The sequence below is a fragment of the Genypterus blacodes genome, unplaced genomic scaffold (genome assembly GCF_046128005.1).
Source record: "Genypterus blacodes isolate CSIRO-AG114 ecotype Tasmania unplaced genomic scaffold, CSIRO-AGI_Gbla_v1 ptg000019l_1, whole genome shotgun sequence".
NCBI lineage: Eukaryota > Metazoa > Chordata > Actinopteri > Ophidiiformes > Ophidiidae > Genypterus > Genypterus blacodes.
In genome coordinates, this window is record NW_027466832.1 from 3,332,795 (window position 1) to 3,346,356 (window position 13,562).

The window sequence follows — 13,562 nt, forward strand, 5'->3', positions numbered from 1 at the left end:
CTCTGCAGAATTAAGCTGAGACTTACTGGTGACCACCCTCAGGTGAACTATGTTGATTTAGCACAGAATGTCTTGTTTGGAATGGCTCAGTATGTTTCCTGTGGTTTTCACTGAGCAGTAGAAACATTTTACTAGCAGCTCAATTTCATTAAAGTACAAGGTCACATAATGTAGATCAAAAATATAAAATGCAGGAGAAATCAGTTCATTAGTCACTTTATTTTTATCACAAGTTTTGATCTGATCTTTTGACCATTCATAAAGCGTCTGCCTCTACACTCCACATGTCAAACACATCCCACACAGCCACCCACCTCCCTCTGAGGTTCTTGTGGCAGAACAGACAGAGACAGTGACAAAGACGTGCTCTAATAATGTGACAAGCGCTAAAGCAGAGAATTAAAGCTTTTCTTTGACATGTTCATTCTGCTTTTACGCCAGAGAAAGCACTATAAAGTAAATGCAAATGAGATGCAAATGCATGGCACTCAGCAGCAGCTCATTAAGGTGCAGGTCTTCATTGACTTTCACCTGGGACACCCCTTACAACATTAAATCAGTAATGTTACACTGGTGCGCTGATTAACATAAGGGAAGCTTTATGAATGACCAAAAATTATTGTAGTGCATAATTACTATGTTGTTGTATTGAAACTTGATTTTTCTAATGATTTTATCCCAATGTACCTGGATTCTGTGGTCACATTTAAATACAACCTGTGAAGGCATAGTTCTTTGAGTCATATCCTTTCATTTGAACATTTAGGGGTTATTTCAGTGTTCTCACAAACTGCAGTTTCAACTTTGTCAGCTACTTTTATCGGCCTTAAAGGGATCACTTTGTAGCTGTATAAAGCAAGAAAGGAGTACTTAAGTCACCAAGGGTGCAGCTTCAGATATCAACCTTACATCTAAACAAGATGGTTCATGCTAACAAATTCAGGCAGCTAGAGAATTCTGCTGTTCTCAGTAGAGTGAGTGTGGCCTGAATTTGGCAAAGCCTTGGCCAAATGCATGGCTCACAGAAATGAGGTCTGAGCTCTGGGAATGATCTTGTATGTCTCTGCCTATTCTAAGGAACCAATGAACCTGTCGCAGAGATGCAGACTCAGCATAGAACCATTCCACATCTTCTAAATATTGTATTCAGCACAAGGGATATTTTTCATCACATGGATATACCTATGTTTTATTCATAAAAGCTAGTCACATTGAGGTCTGTGCAGTCAACAACAGTCTGAGAGGAGCACCTTTACAGAGAGACACAGAGACAGCTGTGATAGGAGTGTTGACGTGTGAGACTGTGTACAGTCATAAGCAAAAGACACAATCAAACAAAGTCCAATCATTACAAATATATGCTTCCTTGTTACGTGACTACAGACATCTTTATATCCTGCTGAAATTTCACATGCAGGTATCTGGATCAAATCCACTTTCCTCTCCCTGTCACTTTCTCTACACGGACATGTACTTTGATTGTTGAATATGCTTCTTTCTTGTGTCTTGTTTGAGTGGGTGTTAGGGAGTCTGTTTGTAGGTCCTTATTGAGGTCCATAAAGCAATATTAAAACATACATCTGATTTTGTTATTGCGTTGTGGTAAAGGTTAGTTGTCTATTGAGGGTGGATGCTGGAGCAGAACTTTGTTCACATTCTGCAGCAGCACAGATTCACAAGTGAAATCCTGCCATTGCAGAATTTTTGAATAGACACGTTCAGAGAAAGAAAATTTGAAATTTGATGCTGTCGGCCTAACAGGACATGTTGCATTAGTGCAATTAGCAATGAAGGAACATTTGCAGGAAAACTAAAACCACAAACGAGAAGTCTGGTCCCAGACCTACCCTGCAAAGTCTGCTCAGAGCTTGGTTGTCACAATTGATTAACTACTAACCTTCAAAGAACGCATTGTTTTAGTCTGTCTGAAAATCAGAATATATCCGTCTGAGTATCCTTCTATTATCTCCCAGTTGCTGCATGTATCAAGTTGAAGTCGTTGATGCTTGCCTACAAAGTAGCATCCAATATGGCAGCCACTTATCAGACCTCACTCCCTCAGGCTCATTCAGTTTCATGCTCCCTCACACCCATTCTGCTCTGCCAACAAATGGTGCCTGTTGCTGTCACCACAACGAGGATTCAAGTCTTCTTGATCTAATCTGTGTGTCACTTTGGATAAAAGCGTATTCCAGATGAGTCACTGTAAATGTAAATGTAGAGGGATTGGCAGACTATAATGTACCTTTGTCCAAGCTTTCTGACGTCAAAGGAAAGTCTTTGTTTATGAAATCCTGTTTCTGTAATTTTTTGACAGAACATTTAACACTGTGTCTATATTTTTCTCGATTCAATGTTGTTCCTTAAATTAGTTTTTAGACAAAATTTTCAGAAGACATTTTTACATTCTACATTCCAAATGCACCCACAGTTCATCATGACTGCTAGATTCATGAATATTTCCTGTTCACAGTACCAAAAATCAATATATTTTATCATCATGAAAATGTGTTCTAAACTGCAAGAAACTTAACCAGGGTTCCCATGGAGACTTGAGTGAGTGTTCACCCTTCAACATCCTATTTCCTCTGGTCCAGTTTATATCCAAACAATGAAAAACCAACCTACTCACATAAACGATACAACAAACAGAAGATTGATCACTATCACACTGTGTGGTATCCAGGAGTGAGAGAGAACTTAAACACTGCTGGTAACAGCGTAGCTCAGGTATTAGTCTGTATTCACAAGGGGGACTCAGCAGCATTACTGACTGTTATTGGCAAGCACATGTCACTGGTGGTATTATACAGTAATGAACTTTGAAGGTGGGGCTAATTAAAAATAATGAGCAGTGTGGCTTGTCAGAGCCATACAGCAGGTGAAAAATCGGGCCTGTGTCTGAGGCAAACACTCCATAGCTGTTATTTGTTTGCAACCCCTGAATTTAACATACATAGATACATAGTAATAATTGTGTCATGATCATAACAAATCAAAAAAAATTACAAGATTCCAAAGCCACTGGAACTACCTTGTAGTGGGCAGACATACACACACACACACACACACACACACACACACACACACACACACACACACACACACACCAGCAACATGTGTCAGTTGGAAAGGGATAATGCCAAAATGTCTGCAGGATAGAGAATAGTCACTGTAAAATGTTCTCTCCCTAACACATCTCTTGCACTATACTTCCTCTCCTTTTCCTTTCTCGTTTCTCTCTGTCTTGTTAAACACGCTCTCCCATAGAGATGAAATGACTGCCATTCCTCTTAAGGCTCCTTCCCACCACCTTACTTTTCCCTTTATCTCAGCCTTTCTCATTTCCTGTTTATCTCTTTTACCTTTCCTTCATTCCCTCCATAGTGCCTCCAAAACTCCCCCTCCACCCACTTCCCTCTCCATCATTTCTCTGTCCTCTTCTCTCCACATCACTTTCAATTTCCCTCTTGCTTTTCCCAGACCAATTTCATTCTCTCGCTTTTTTCTTCTCTCTCTGTCTGTCTTCTATCCTCCTTGCAACGACATGAAATCGGGGGTGTAAATCATGCATGCGTAGGCACACGCACACGACATGGGCATGCACGCACGCACGCACGCACGCACGCACGCACGCACGCACGCACGCGCGCGCGTACACACTGTGATGAAATATCAATGCCTGCTACTACCTCTGCTTCCAGGCTTCATGAAAAGGCCTGTCGTGTTGTCAGTCAGTCTCCTCACACACAAGCTTTTACATCCAACACACACAAACACACACAGGTTCACAGAGGGTGTCCCACAGAGTGGAACAGGGGATGACTGATGCCTACTGGTACAGAGAAGTAGAAATACAGAGGGGGAGAGAAGTGGACAGAGTCAAATGGTGACGTACAGACAAAGGTGTGTATTTCTGTTGTATGTGAGTGTCCATCATTAGCATACAGCAATTATCAGGAAGGTTTTAGGGTTTAGAATCATTGTTACAAAGGAATCACACTTTCACACACACAAGGCAATTTAGAGTATTTTAGCTGCATTTCTAAATGTAGGTGGAAACCTAAGCATCCAGAGAAAAACCCTGGGAGAACATGGAAGCTCCGCACAGAAAGGACCTAGCCCAGCCGAGAATCAAACCACAGCATAACATAGTCCTTGGGCTACAGACCAAATTTTCCGTTGTCAATACAACCCAAGCTAGCAAAACCTGTTTGTAACTTTGATTTGATTCAATTTCAGGAGGTTTTTCAAATTATTTTGTTGGTCAAATCAAGTCAAGTCAACTTCATTGATATTGCACGTTTCATATAAAGCTCAATGTGCTTCACACACAGAAAATATGAAGTAGAAAATAAGAATATATTAAAAAAAAAAAATCTGTTGTTGTCCACCCACCAACATAAACATACCCACCCACACATACCCAAAGAGTGTGACAGAGAGATGCAGACAGAGAGACAGACAGAGGCACTAGCTAAGGGGTGTCAAACATACGGCCCGTGGGAGGACTTTGCAAAGTGTGAATATTACAACACTTTAACTGCAAATTTAAAAAAAATTAACTGCTATTCCTAATTTGTCAACTAGGGTCGCTGAGACCAAGAACTGAACAGCAGATGGCCCTTAAAATTAAGATAACTAAGATAGCTGGATACGCTAACTAACAAAGATGATTAAGATAACAGCCCACTTGAGTTTAAATTGGGTTGTATGTGGCCCCTGAAATAAAATGAGTTTGACACCCCTGCACTTGCTAGCAATGGGAGGGAACAGGTAGGTTTTAAGCTGTTAGCATCCTGTGTTTTTGTTTCTTTCTTGCGTTGGTTTCTCGTTTTATTTTATAGTATAATTTTCCCTTTGTTTCTGTTTGCTTTACTTCCTGCCCTTGTGTTCCTGTTCCTGCCTTGATTGGTCCCTGGATTCAGGCCATCCTCCTGAGTTGCAATACCTGTGCCTACCCTGAAGTTCGGGTTATGTGCCTGATTGTTTTGCCTGGGCCTCCCCTCGAGCTTGGGTCGTCCGCTCGATCCCTCTGCCTGATCTGTCCACCTGCTCCGTCTTCCTGCTGTTTCTTCCCTGTGCTGCCCCTGTTTGAACTATTGCCCCTTTTAGGACTATTGGTTCTGTTTCAGGGTCATTTTGGTTATCTTGTTGTTTCGTAGGATTCTTCAAGTAAGCACCACGATTGCTGACTGATGCAGGTGAAAGTTGACGGCAGTTATGTCTATTGTTGACTATAATGTGAATTTGATGTGCAGGTGTGGGGTTTTCATGCAAGCTATGAGGAGAATGCTTAGAATGTCGACTACCTTTAGGACCTGGTGACCTGGTGGCAGGCTCGAAAGACTTCACCCCACCTGGAGTGGCTCTACTCAAAGACTGGTCTCACGGTTGTATTCTATTCTTTGTATTCTATCTCACTATTAGAATGTATTCTGTTGTGCCAAATCCACCTACTATGCAGACATCAATAGTGCTGGCAAAGGCAAGATGAAAAATCTCTTCTTCACAGTACTACCCATGCCTCCAAAACTCTTGCTCTCCACTGCTACTCTGATTTTACGATGTACTGCCTTCCTGAATTTCTTAATTTCTAAAAATTATTGTATTCACTGCCAGCTGCCACCACTGTCACTGTGTCTCATTACTCTCCCTGGTTGAATAGCCTGGTCACTCCACTCACCACCTCCTTTTCTGCGTCTTGTTCCTGAAACTACGATCTCTGAGCTAATTCATAAATCTAAGCCTGCCACCTGCAAATTCGACCCCCTCCCCACTAGCCTGGTCAAAATAGATCAGTAGTAATAACTTCATGAGCTTATTTGATGAAAAAATGACAAACAATTAGAAACTAAATTCATCACCTCCTACCCTCAATAGGCACTGATTTATCCTCAATCACATGAACCTTAGAAACAGCTGAGAAACAGCTGTAAAACCCAATATAGACTTTGATCGTTTCTCTCTAATTGACCTCACTGAATTATCTTCAATGAATTCCTCATCTAAATCATGAACTTGTCTCCTACACCCAATTACAACTAGGCTGCTCAAGGAAGCCTTTCCTTTAAGTTACACTTCTCTGCTACATATGATCAATCTTTCTTTAGTAATCTTTAAAGTAGCTGTGATTTTTAAAAATACCCAACAACCTACTCTTGACCCAGGCATTAATTTCTGGTCATTATTAACAGGATGCCATAATGGGTCTCTACAGACTCTCCAGTTGGTCCAGAATGCAGCTGCATGTGTCTAGCTAGGAAAAGCGATCATATTTCTACCATGTGAGCTTTGCTGGCTTCCATTTAATTCCAGAATGGAATTTAAAAACCTCCTGCTCACTTTCAAAGCTCTTAATGGTCAGGCTCCATCTTACCGTAAAGAGTTCATAGTACCATATTATCCCCCCTAGAATGCTGCACTTCCAGAATCCAGGCTTACTTGTGGTTCCCAGTATCTCAAAAAGTAGAACGGGAGGCGTCTTCAGTTATCAGGCTCCTCTCTTCTGGAACCATCTCCCAGATTCGGTCCAGGGGGCAGACACCCACCCTACATTTAAGAGTAGGCTTAAAACTTTCCTTTTTTTGTAAAGCTAATAGTTAGGGTCAGCCAGGCTTATCTTTGACCAGCCCATAGTTATGCTGCTATAGGCCTAGACTGCTGAGGGATTTCCCATGATTCTATAGCCACCTTCAAATCACACATCAAAACCTGTCTATTTAAATTGGCTTATTGGCTTTAATTATATTATAATTATTATTAAAATATGTAAGCTTCAGATTTACACAGCTGATTATAAGGATCTACAATACATCTGCAAAAAAGGGATTTCTTTACACCATGTTGATATTGAGAATATTTTGCAGACAGATAAACATTTTCATTTGTGTTCAGTTGTGTGTTTTTCTGCCTGAAGTTCACCGACATTGAAGTAAAAAGGTTGTTTTGATGTGTAAGCACAATAGAGTGTGATAAAGGATGTGAAAGATATGGTAGATTCTGACATTTTCTGATATAACACACAATGCTGCAAAATCAAATGGTGACAGAGTTACAGCAAAGAAAAGCTGAATATGACCTTCGTCCTCCATCTCTTAATTGTTAATCCTTTCTTGCAAGGGCAACACAAAATCAACCAGAACAGCCACCAGGAGGGACTGTGCAGTCCAGTTCAGCTGCACTGAGTTTGGTTAGATGCCGTTCTCAATTACAGCCTGGGCATTATGGAACACACTACCATCCGCAATCTTTGCTATATAAAAGGAAACTTAAACACCTAACCCAGTGGTTCCCAAACTTTTTCTTTCGTGCCCCCCTCCTTTAGATCAGAAGTGTTTTTGTTTTTTCATGATTTTTTAATTTTTTTTAATTATATCACATTGTTAATTATTAATATATGTATTGTTAATTTTCTGCTGTCCAGGTTACTGGAATGATAAATAGAGTTTGAGTTCAAATCTGGAATTACTTGTTGTGGGTGGTCACTGACAAATACATTTGAATACAATAAAATAGAATGAAATATATATATTCTATTTTTGGGGGGGGATATTCTAATTGAAGAAAGCATCTGACATGACAATTAGCATGCAGCTCTGGGACATTTTTTTCAGAGAGATGGGGGGAAGAGAAAGAAGGAGAAATTGGTGATGAATAATTATACTCTGTACCAGAGTGAACGGCAAAGCCACATTGTCACGGTTCTGTTAGTTGGGTCCATGTGTGTAACACAGTGCCATGTGCAGATTTTCTTTTTTATTAAACGTGAAATAAAATCAACAGGAATTAAGCTGAATTTTAATCAGTTTTTAAATATAGATTTGGCTAGTGATAATTCCAACATATCTAGTAGAATCCATGGTGCTAAAAGAATATAGGCTGTGAAAACAATGTTGGAAATACACAGGGGATGAAATACTATTGTACTTCTGTGTATGTGTGTGTGTGTACCTCTGCATGCCTCAAGCTGGCCTGTAAGAACTTTACGAATTTCTGACACCCATATATTTTTCACATCCATGGAGGGAGCCTGGGGACACACACACACAGAGAAACACACACACACACACACACACGCATAGAGAGAAAGAAAAGGAAGAGAGCCAAAGAGAGAGAGAGAGAGAGAGAGAGAGAGAGAGAGAGAATATCATAAGTCACTTTGTAATAATTCTTTTTTGACAGTAAGAAAATTCTGTGGTTCAACACTGCCCCCCAGAGGATGATTGTAGAAAGGAACACCTGATGAAATAATTTAGTTTATATAATACTCAATGGGTTCTCAATAATCACATCACACCAGAAAAAATAAAAATAAAAATCATTATTAGATTGACATAAAGTCAATCATATTAGATTGACATAAAGTCAATCTAGTAATTTAAACTTGTATATTTAAATAATTGTTACTATTATTATGAAGAATATAAGCAATTTATGATGTATTCCCTCAGAAGTATGCTGAGAGATAAGATAAGATAAAAAGGGAAGATGAGGAGGGGCATCAAAATACCTGAATGATGTAGACCTCCTCCCTGCCATTGTACCACACCTCAAACTTCTTGCTGTCTCCTTTGACATTCTCTGTAATCCCCACAGAACTCATCTGAACATAAACAGAAAGAGGCAGTGTCAGCATTATTCTAAACAACTACAGCACTACTCCAGAGAGCCCATTATTGTTTGGAATACAGAAAAGTAAGACGTGATGAAGATAAATAGTATAAATCCTTGTAAATACGTATATATATATATATATATATATACATACCATACAAATGTTTAAATGATAATGACATTGTGATATTACAGATTGTGTAACAAAGCTTAACATATCTGTGAAGCCATTACATTATTTTTCTTCCCAAGAGATATTTTTGCGATTATCATGTTTCTCCTGTGATAGTCAGGAGGGTGACCTGAAAACAGTTTCATACCAAAACTGGATTGTCACAGAAGTAACATCGAGGCCAGATGTTGAGGCAGTTATTAAATCCATATAAGCCATTCTTCAGCAATGGGACAAAACAGGGTTTCAATTTGAAAAGGTTCGGGTCTGCAGCCATTGCTTATGCACTGCAGTTGCTAGGCTAGTTCACAATAATGGCAACTGGATACTTTTTCGGCAGAAGCTTGTAATTGGTAATAAATTCATTTAAAATTGATTAACTATGTGAAATCAATTTATTTGGTAATTAGGCATATAATAAGCAGGATGACATTTTGTGAGTGGATGATTATCGTGGAATAAAGCTTGACAAGCTGTGTTGACCTGACAATATGTTATCCATTACATGATAAATAGAAAAATTAACAACTTGAATTATTGTAAATGCTTTAGAATTTTACCAGAATTACTAAAATGCAAGAAGCTGTTCATTTCTGTTCAGATAAGTATGAGCTATTGAGGCAAATGTTACACAGGTATCTACTCAAAAGATGCCTAGGCCTCTTCTAGGACTCAGGAGAAGTTCTTTGTAAGTATTAGTACGCTTACTTAGGGGCACATTTTCCTATAAGGCAGGAAGGGCACAGGTTTAGTCCTGTAGCCCACCTATAGATATGGACAATTCATGATTGAGAATGACTTTATTGCTCCTTTAGGGAAATTTGTCTTGGGCTCAGTGGTGCAGCATAAAAAATGTCACAACATAAACAGACACACAGGTTCAAAGCACAATAAATACTACACTGTCCCAGCACATGCATGCATAATGTTAAGAGAAACATAACATCAATGGAATAGAATAGAGCCCTCTCGGCATATTGCGCAGCCATAAATAATTGATAGTGGCTTGATATTGCAGGGATTCAATTGCACAGTCTCTTTGGTCTCATATTTTGTGTACCTTTTAAAATATTAAAACAAAGTTCAGCACAAAGACCCAAATTTCTGCACTGAAATGTTGCGATGGGTTGACATACATGCATCTGGAAGGCATCAGCCATCAGCCTTGACAGTTGTTAAGGCTGCACTCATATCATATTTCAGAGAGATGACTGTATCGAAGATGTTTGTAGTATAAAGAAGTAAGAAATTATCTGCAGCCTATGGATTCAAATGAAGTGGTGCGTTGCAGTGCTCACAGTGTTAACATAAGAAAAATGAATTAACACACAGACTCTTGTCTCTTTCTGACCTTGAGGGAGTGTTTGAAGCTGTAGGATGGAGTTTTGTCATGCCCGTCTGTGTTTTCCTCTCGTTTCTTACAGAACAGCAACACCTTGTCATACAGGAACAGGTGTCTCTGCATGGGCTTAAACCTGGCCAGGTCCTTCACCTGAAACCACATCAACACTCATAAAGGATCTATCTTTTCAATCAATCAGTGCCTCAGCCTGCCTGTAGATATAGTACCACATTTGTTACATTTACGTGTTATTTGGAATGTAACAAGTTCATTTAAACCAGTGGTTCCCAAACTCTTCGCGCCCCCCGTGCAGTAGCCCCCCACTTTGGGAACCACTGAAATTTTAAACTGTATGGCCATTGTTGTGTGCCAATTGCAGTGGACCCATCTATGCCTTCATTACGCATATTCTTCAGATATAATACCTTGAAATTTATTAAATTCTTTGACAGATTGTACTCGAAATACAGCGAACACGCATGTGTATTGTGTTGTTGTACCTTGTTATGGCCTTTCTTGTGGTCAGTCCAAATGTTGAAAGACCCCTGCATCAGCAGCTTTCCTAGCTCACTCAGGTTTCCCTGTATTTCAAAGAACCATAAATTATAAACATGTTCTACACAGTCATGCTGCAGGGCTAGACTGTATCAGAATCAGAAAGGCATTAAAACATCATCTTTGAATGCACAGAACGAAAGAATGACAGCTTGGACAAGGATTCAAACCTGTGGACTCAAAATTTGAGTGAATCCAAAACAAACAGTTCAGGTGTAAAATTCAGTTGCTGTCATGTGGACTAAGGTGTGGACCTTTAATTAGTCTATGCGTAGGTCTACAGAGGGCAATACACCTCAAAATGTCAATAAAACTATTGCAGGGAGAACAGTCAAACTAATTCACAAGGTTGAAGTAACAGTGTGTGTATGTGTGTGCACACGTGTTTGTCATTCCCATCTCAATGTGAATAATCACCTAATCATGTATTTTCATATAAAAGGAGTCTTCTGTGTGTTTCTCTATCACAGTAGAGGAGAGGAATCTTTTCTACACTGTAGTTTTCACGATGGGGGAACTGTGGGATACTACACATATTCATCAACATCGATAATGGCACACACTTTCACCTGTCAGATTGACTGACCGTCGGAAATGGGGTTTCTGGCACTGTCTGACAGGCACTTCAGATGATGCTGACTGAGGCCTTAATGGCAACTGACTGGTACATATACAGGGGAGTGTCTCAAAGGACTTTTCCCACCTGCATTTGACACGGAACTGTTGTATTGCTTTGACAGTATGAATATGGCTGTAAGTTGAGGCAGCACAACACTACCTCTAACCCGTATCCTATAAATGCATTCACTTCTAGGGAATGTAGGACAGAATTGTTCTTCGAGATTCACATATACACAGGGGCCGATGAAGTAATGGCGTGTGCGTGTACGCGTGCGTGCCTGCGTGCGTGTGTGCGTGCGTGTGTGTCCGAGGCAGGGAACTGAGATGGTTGGCTGAACCAGTTTCTTCAATAAAAGAGTTATACTATCATTGCTTTTTCATGATACAGCCAGCTTGTATTCCAACAGACTGAGCCTCTATTCATCACATTCACAAAGCTCTAATTTGACTGATGAGGTGAATTAAACGCATGGCACAAACACTCATTATGTGTCCCTTTATGACTACAGAGGTCCAACTGACAATATACATTAAAGAGGAGGAAACAGAGAACGACAGTGATGCTGAAAAGAGATGAAATCACTGAAACATTTGTCATTTGGATGGAAAAGTATTGTTTACAGTTCTCATAGGATTTCTCTTATCCATGGTCTACTTTTGTCGTTCCTTGTGTGTTAAATCAGTATTTAATGTTATGCTGTTTAGCATCTAAAGAACTTACACAGTAATATAATGGAATAGATTGCAGTTCATGTAAAATGACAATTTTTAAGGGGTGTGCAGCACCTTGAAGTAATGCTATATGATAGGGGTGTATCAATGATACAACAATGATAATGATGATGATGATGGTGAAGGTGATGATGTGATATTTATGTTACACACTGACCTCAAAGCCAGTGATGGCTATCTGGTGCATGGAGTCATTGACAGACTTAATGATGTCCAGCATGGTGGCCAGAGCCTCCTCCAGCTCAGCTGTCCCCTCACCCTTACTACACTTCAACATCTCCTGCAAGACAACAGGGAGAAAAAGCCAGGGGAGCAAGAGAAGAGAAGAGAAGAGAAGAGAAGAGAAGAGAAGAGAAGAGAAGAGAAGAGAAGAGAAGAGAAGAGAAGAGAAGAGAAGAGAAGAGAAGAGAAGAGAAGAGAAGAGAAGAGAAGAGAAGAGAAGAGAAGAGAAGAGAAGAGAAAAGAGGCTGTCAGTATGGTGTAAGCATCGGGGCTGTTGCTGTTGCTGCAGCCCCGAGTCAGGGCTGTCCCACATAGGTATCAATTCTTGGACAAACAGATCGATAACGCAAAATTACCCGCAGCTGCATGAATATAATGCTTTCGAAATGAGAAGAATAATGCTACTTACACGCATGAGTTTAAGGCTTCTAACTTTCCACTGGTTCTTTCAAAAGAAAATTTCATGTTCATTTATTGCAAAACAGGTTTACTTGTATTTGCATTTAGTGTTGTATTTGTGTTTTTTCAACACATGGAATCTCATGGTGAAGGTGTCTAGAACAAAAAGCCAAAAAAATACAGGCAGGCTTTAACATTTATAATTAATAAATGATAATGGACTTAAAATGTCAGTGGAAATTAAATTCTGAGCTCAGGCTTAGCATATTTTATCCCAGAGACGCTTTCCCACACACCAGAAACAGAATATCCACTCTGTTAACAGCAGCTCCTGTTTCTCAGAAATACATTAGAGTCACTGCTGGCATTTTTGAAACCAGGAACATACTGGTTGGTTGTTGGAAAGACACAAATGTAGTCCACACAACATTTGAATTTAGTTAAGTGCTGAAATGTATATGAAGCATACAACATTGTACTGCAGCTTGACGCTCAAGCAGCATTCAAGCACCAGGATTGGCCAGGTGCCCATGCTCGTGCAAGGCAATGCCAAACCTTACTGTACATTAAACAATAACTGTACATTATGACAGTACGTGTGAGTCTGTTCAGCCTCTCCAATAAGGATTTATTCAATAAAAAGTAACGTTTTACTATGACACAGGGCTAAATTGCCCCATTTTTGGCTTCTTTCTGAATGCAGGTAAAAAGTGGCCCAACATATTTTCATATCAGATTTGGGCCACTTCCATAAGTGGTATTCGATTCAGTAATCTGATAGATATCTGATTGTGATATGTGATTGTGACCATGTGGCGACAGTCTGGCCTGTCTTTGTCACGATTTTACACTGGCAGGTCATCCAAAAACAAGAAAGAGGACATCAATAATGCAGAATAATGC

The 13,562-nt window shown here is 39.8% G+C and overlaps 1 protein-coding gene across 6 annotated transcripts in view; it reads right to left on the reverse strand.

The window, feature by feature from the left end:
- The window catches only part of mcf2l2 (MCF.2 cell line derived transforming sequence-like 2), an 87,455-nt gene that overhangs the window by 25,087 nt on the left and 48,806 nt on the right, over window positions 1-13,562 (reverse strand). For all 6 annotated transcript variants that reach the window (XM_076141646.1, XM_076141648.1, XM_076141645.1 and 3 more), the window contains 5 exons: window positions 12,196-12,318; window positions 10,631-10,711; window positions 10,140-10,280; window positions 8,513-8,605; window positions 7,954-8,032 (listed from right to left, as the gene is read on the reverse strand). In XM_076141646.1, the coding sequence (XP_075997761.1) occupies window positions 7,954-8,032; window positions 8,513-8,605; window positions 10,140-10,280; window positions 10,631-10,711; window positions 12,196-12,318 (517 nt within the window). The remainder of the gene's footprint in view (window positions 1-7,953; window positions 8,033-8,512; window positions 8,606-10,139; window positions 10,281-10,630; window positions 10,712-12,195; window positions 12,319-13,562) is intronic.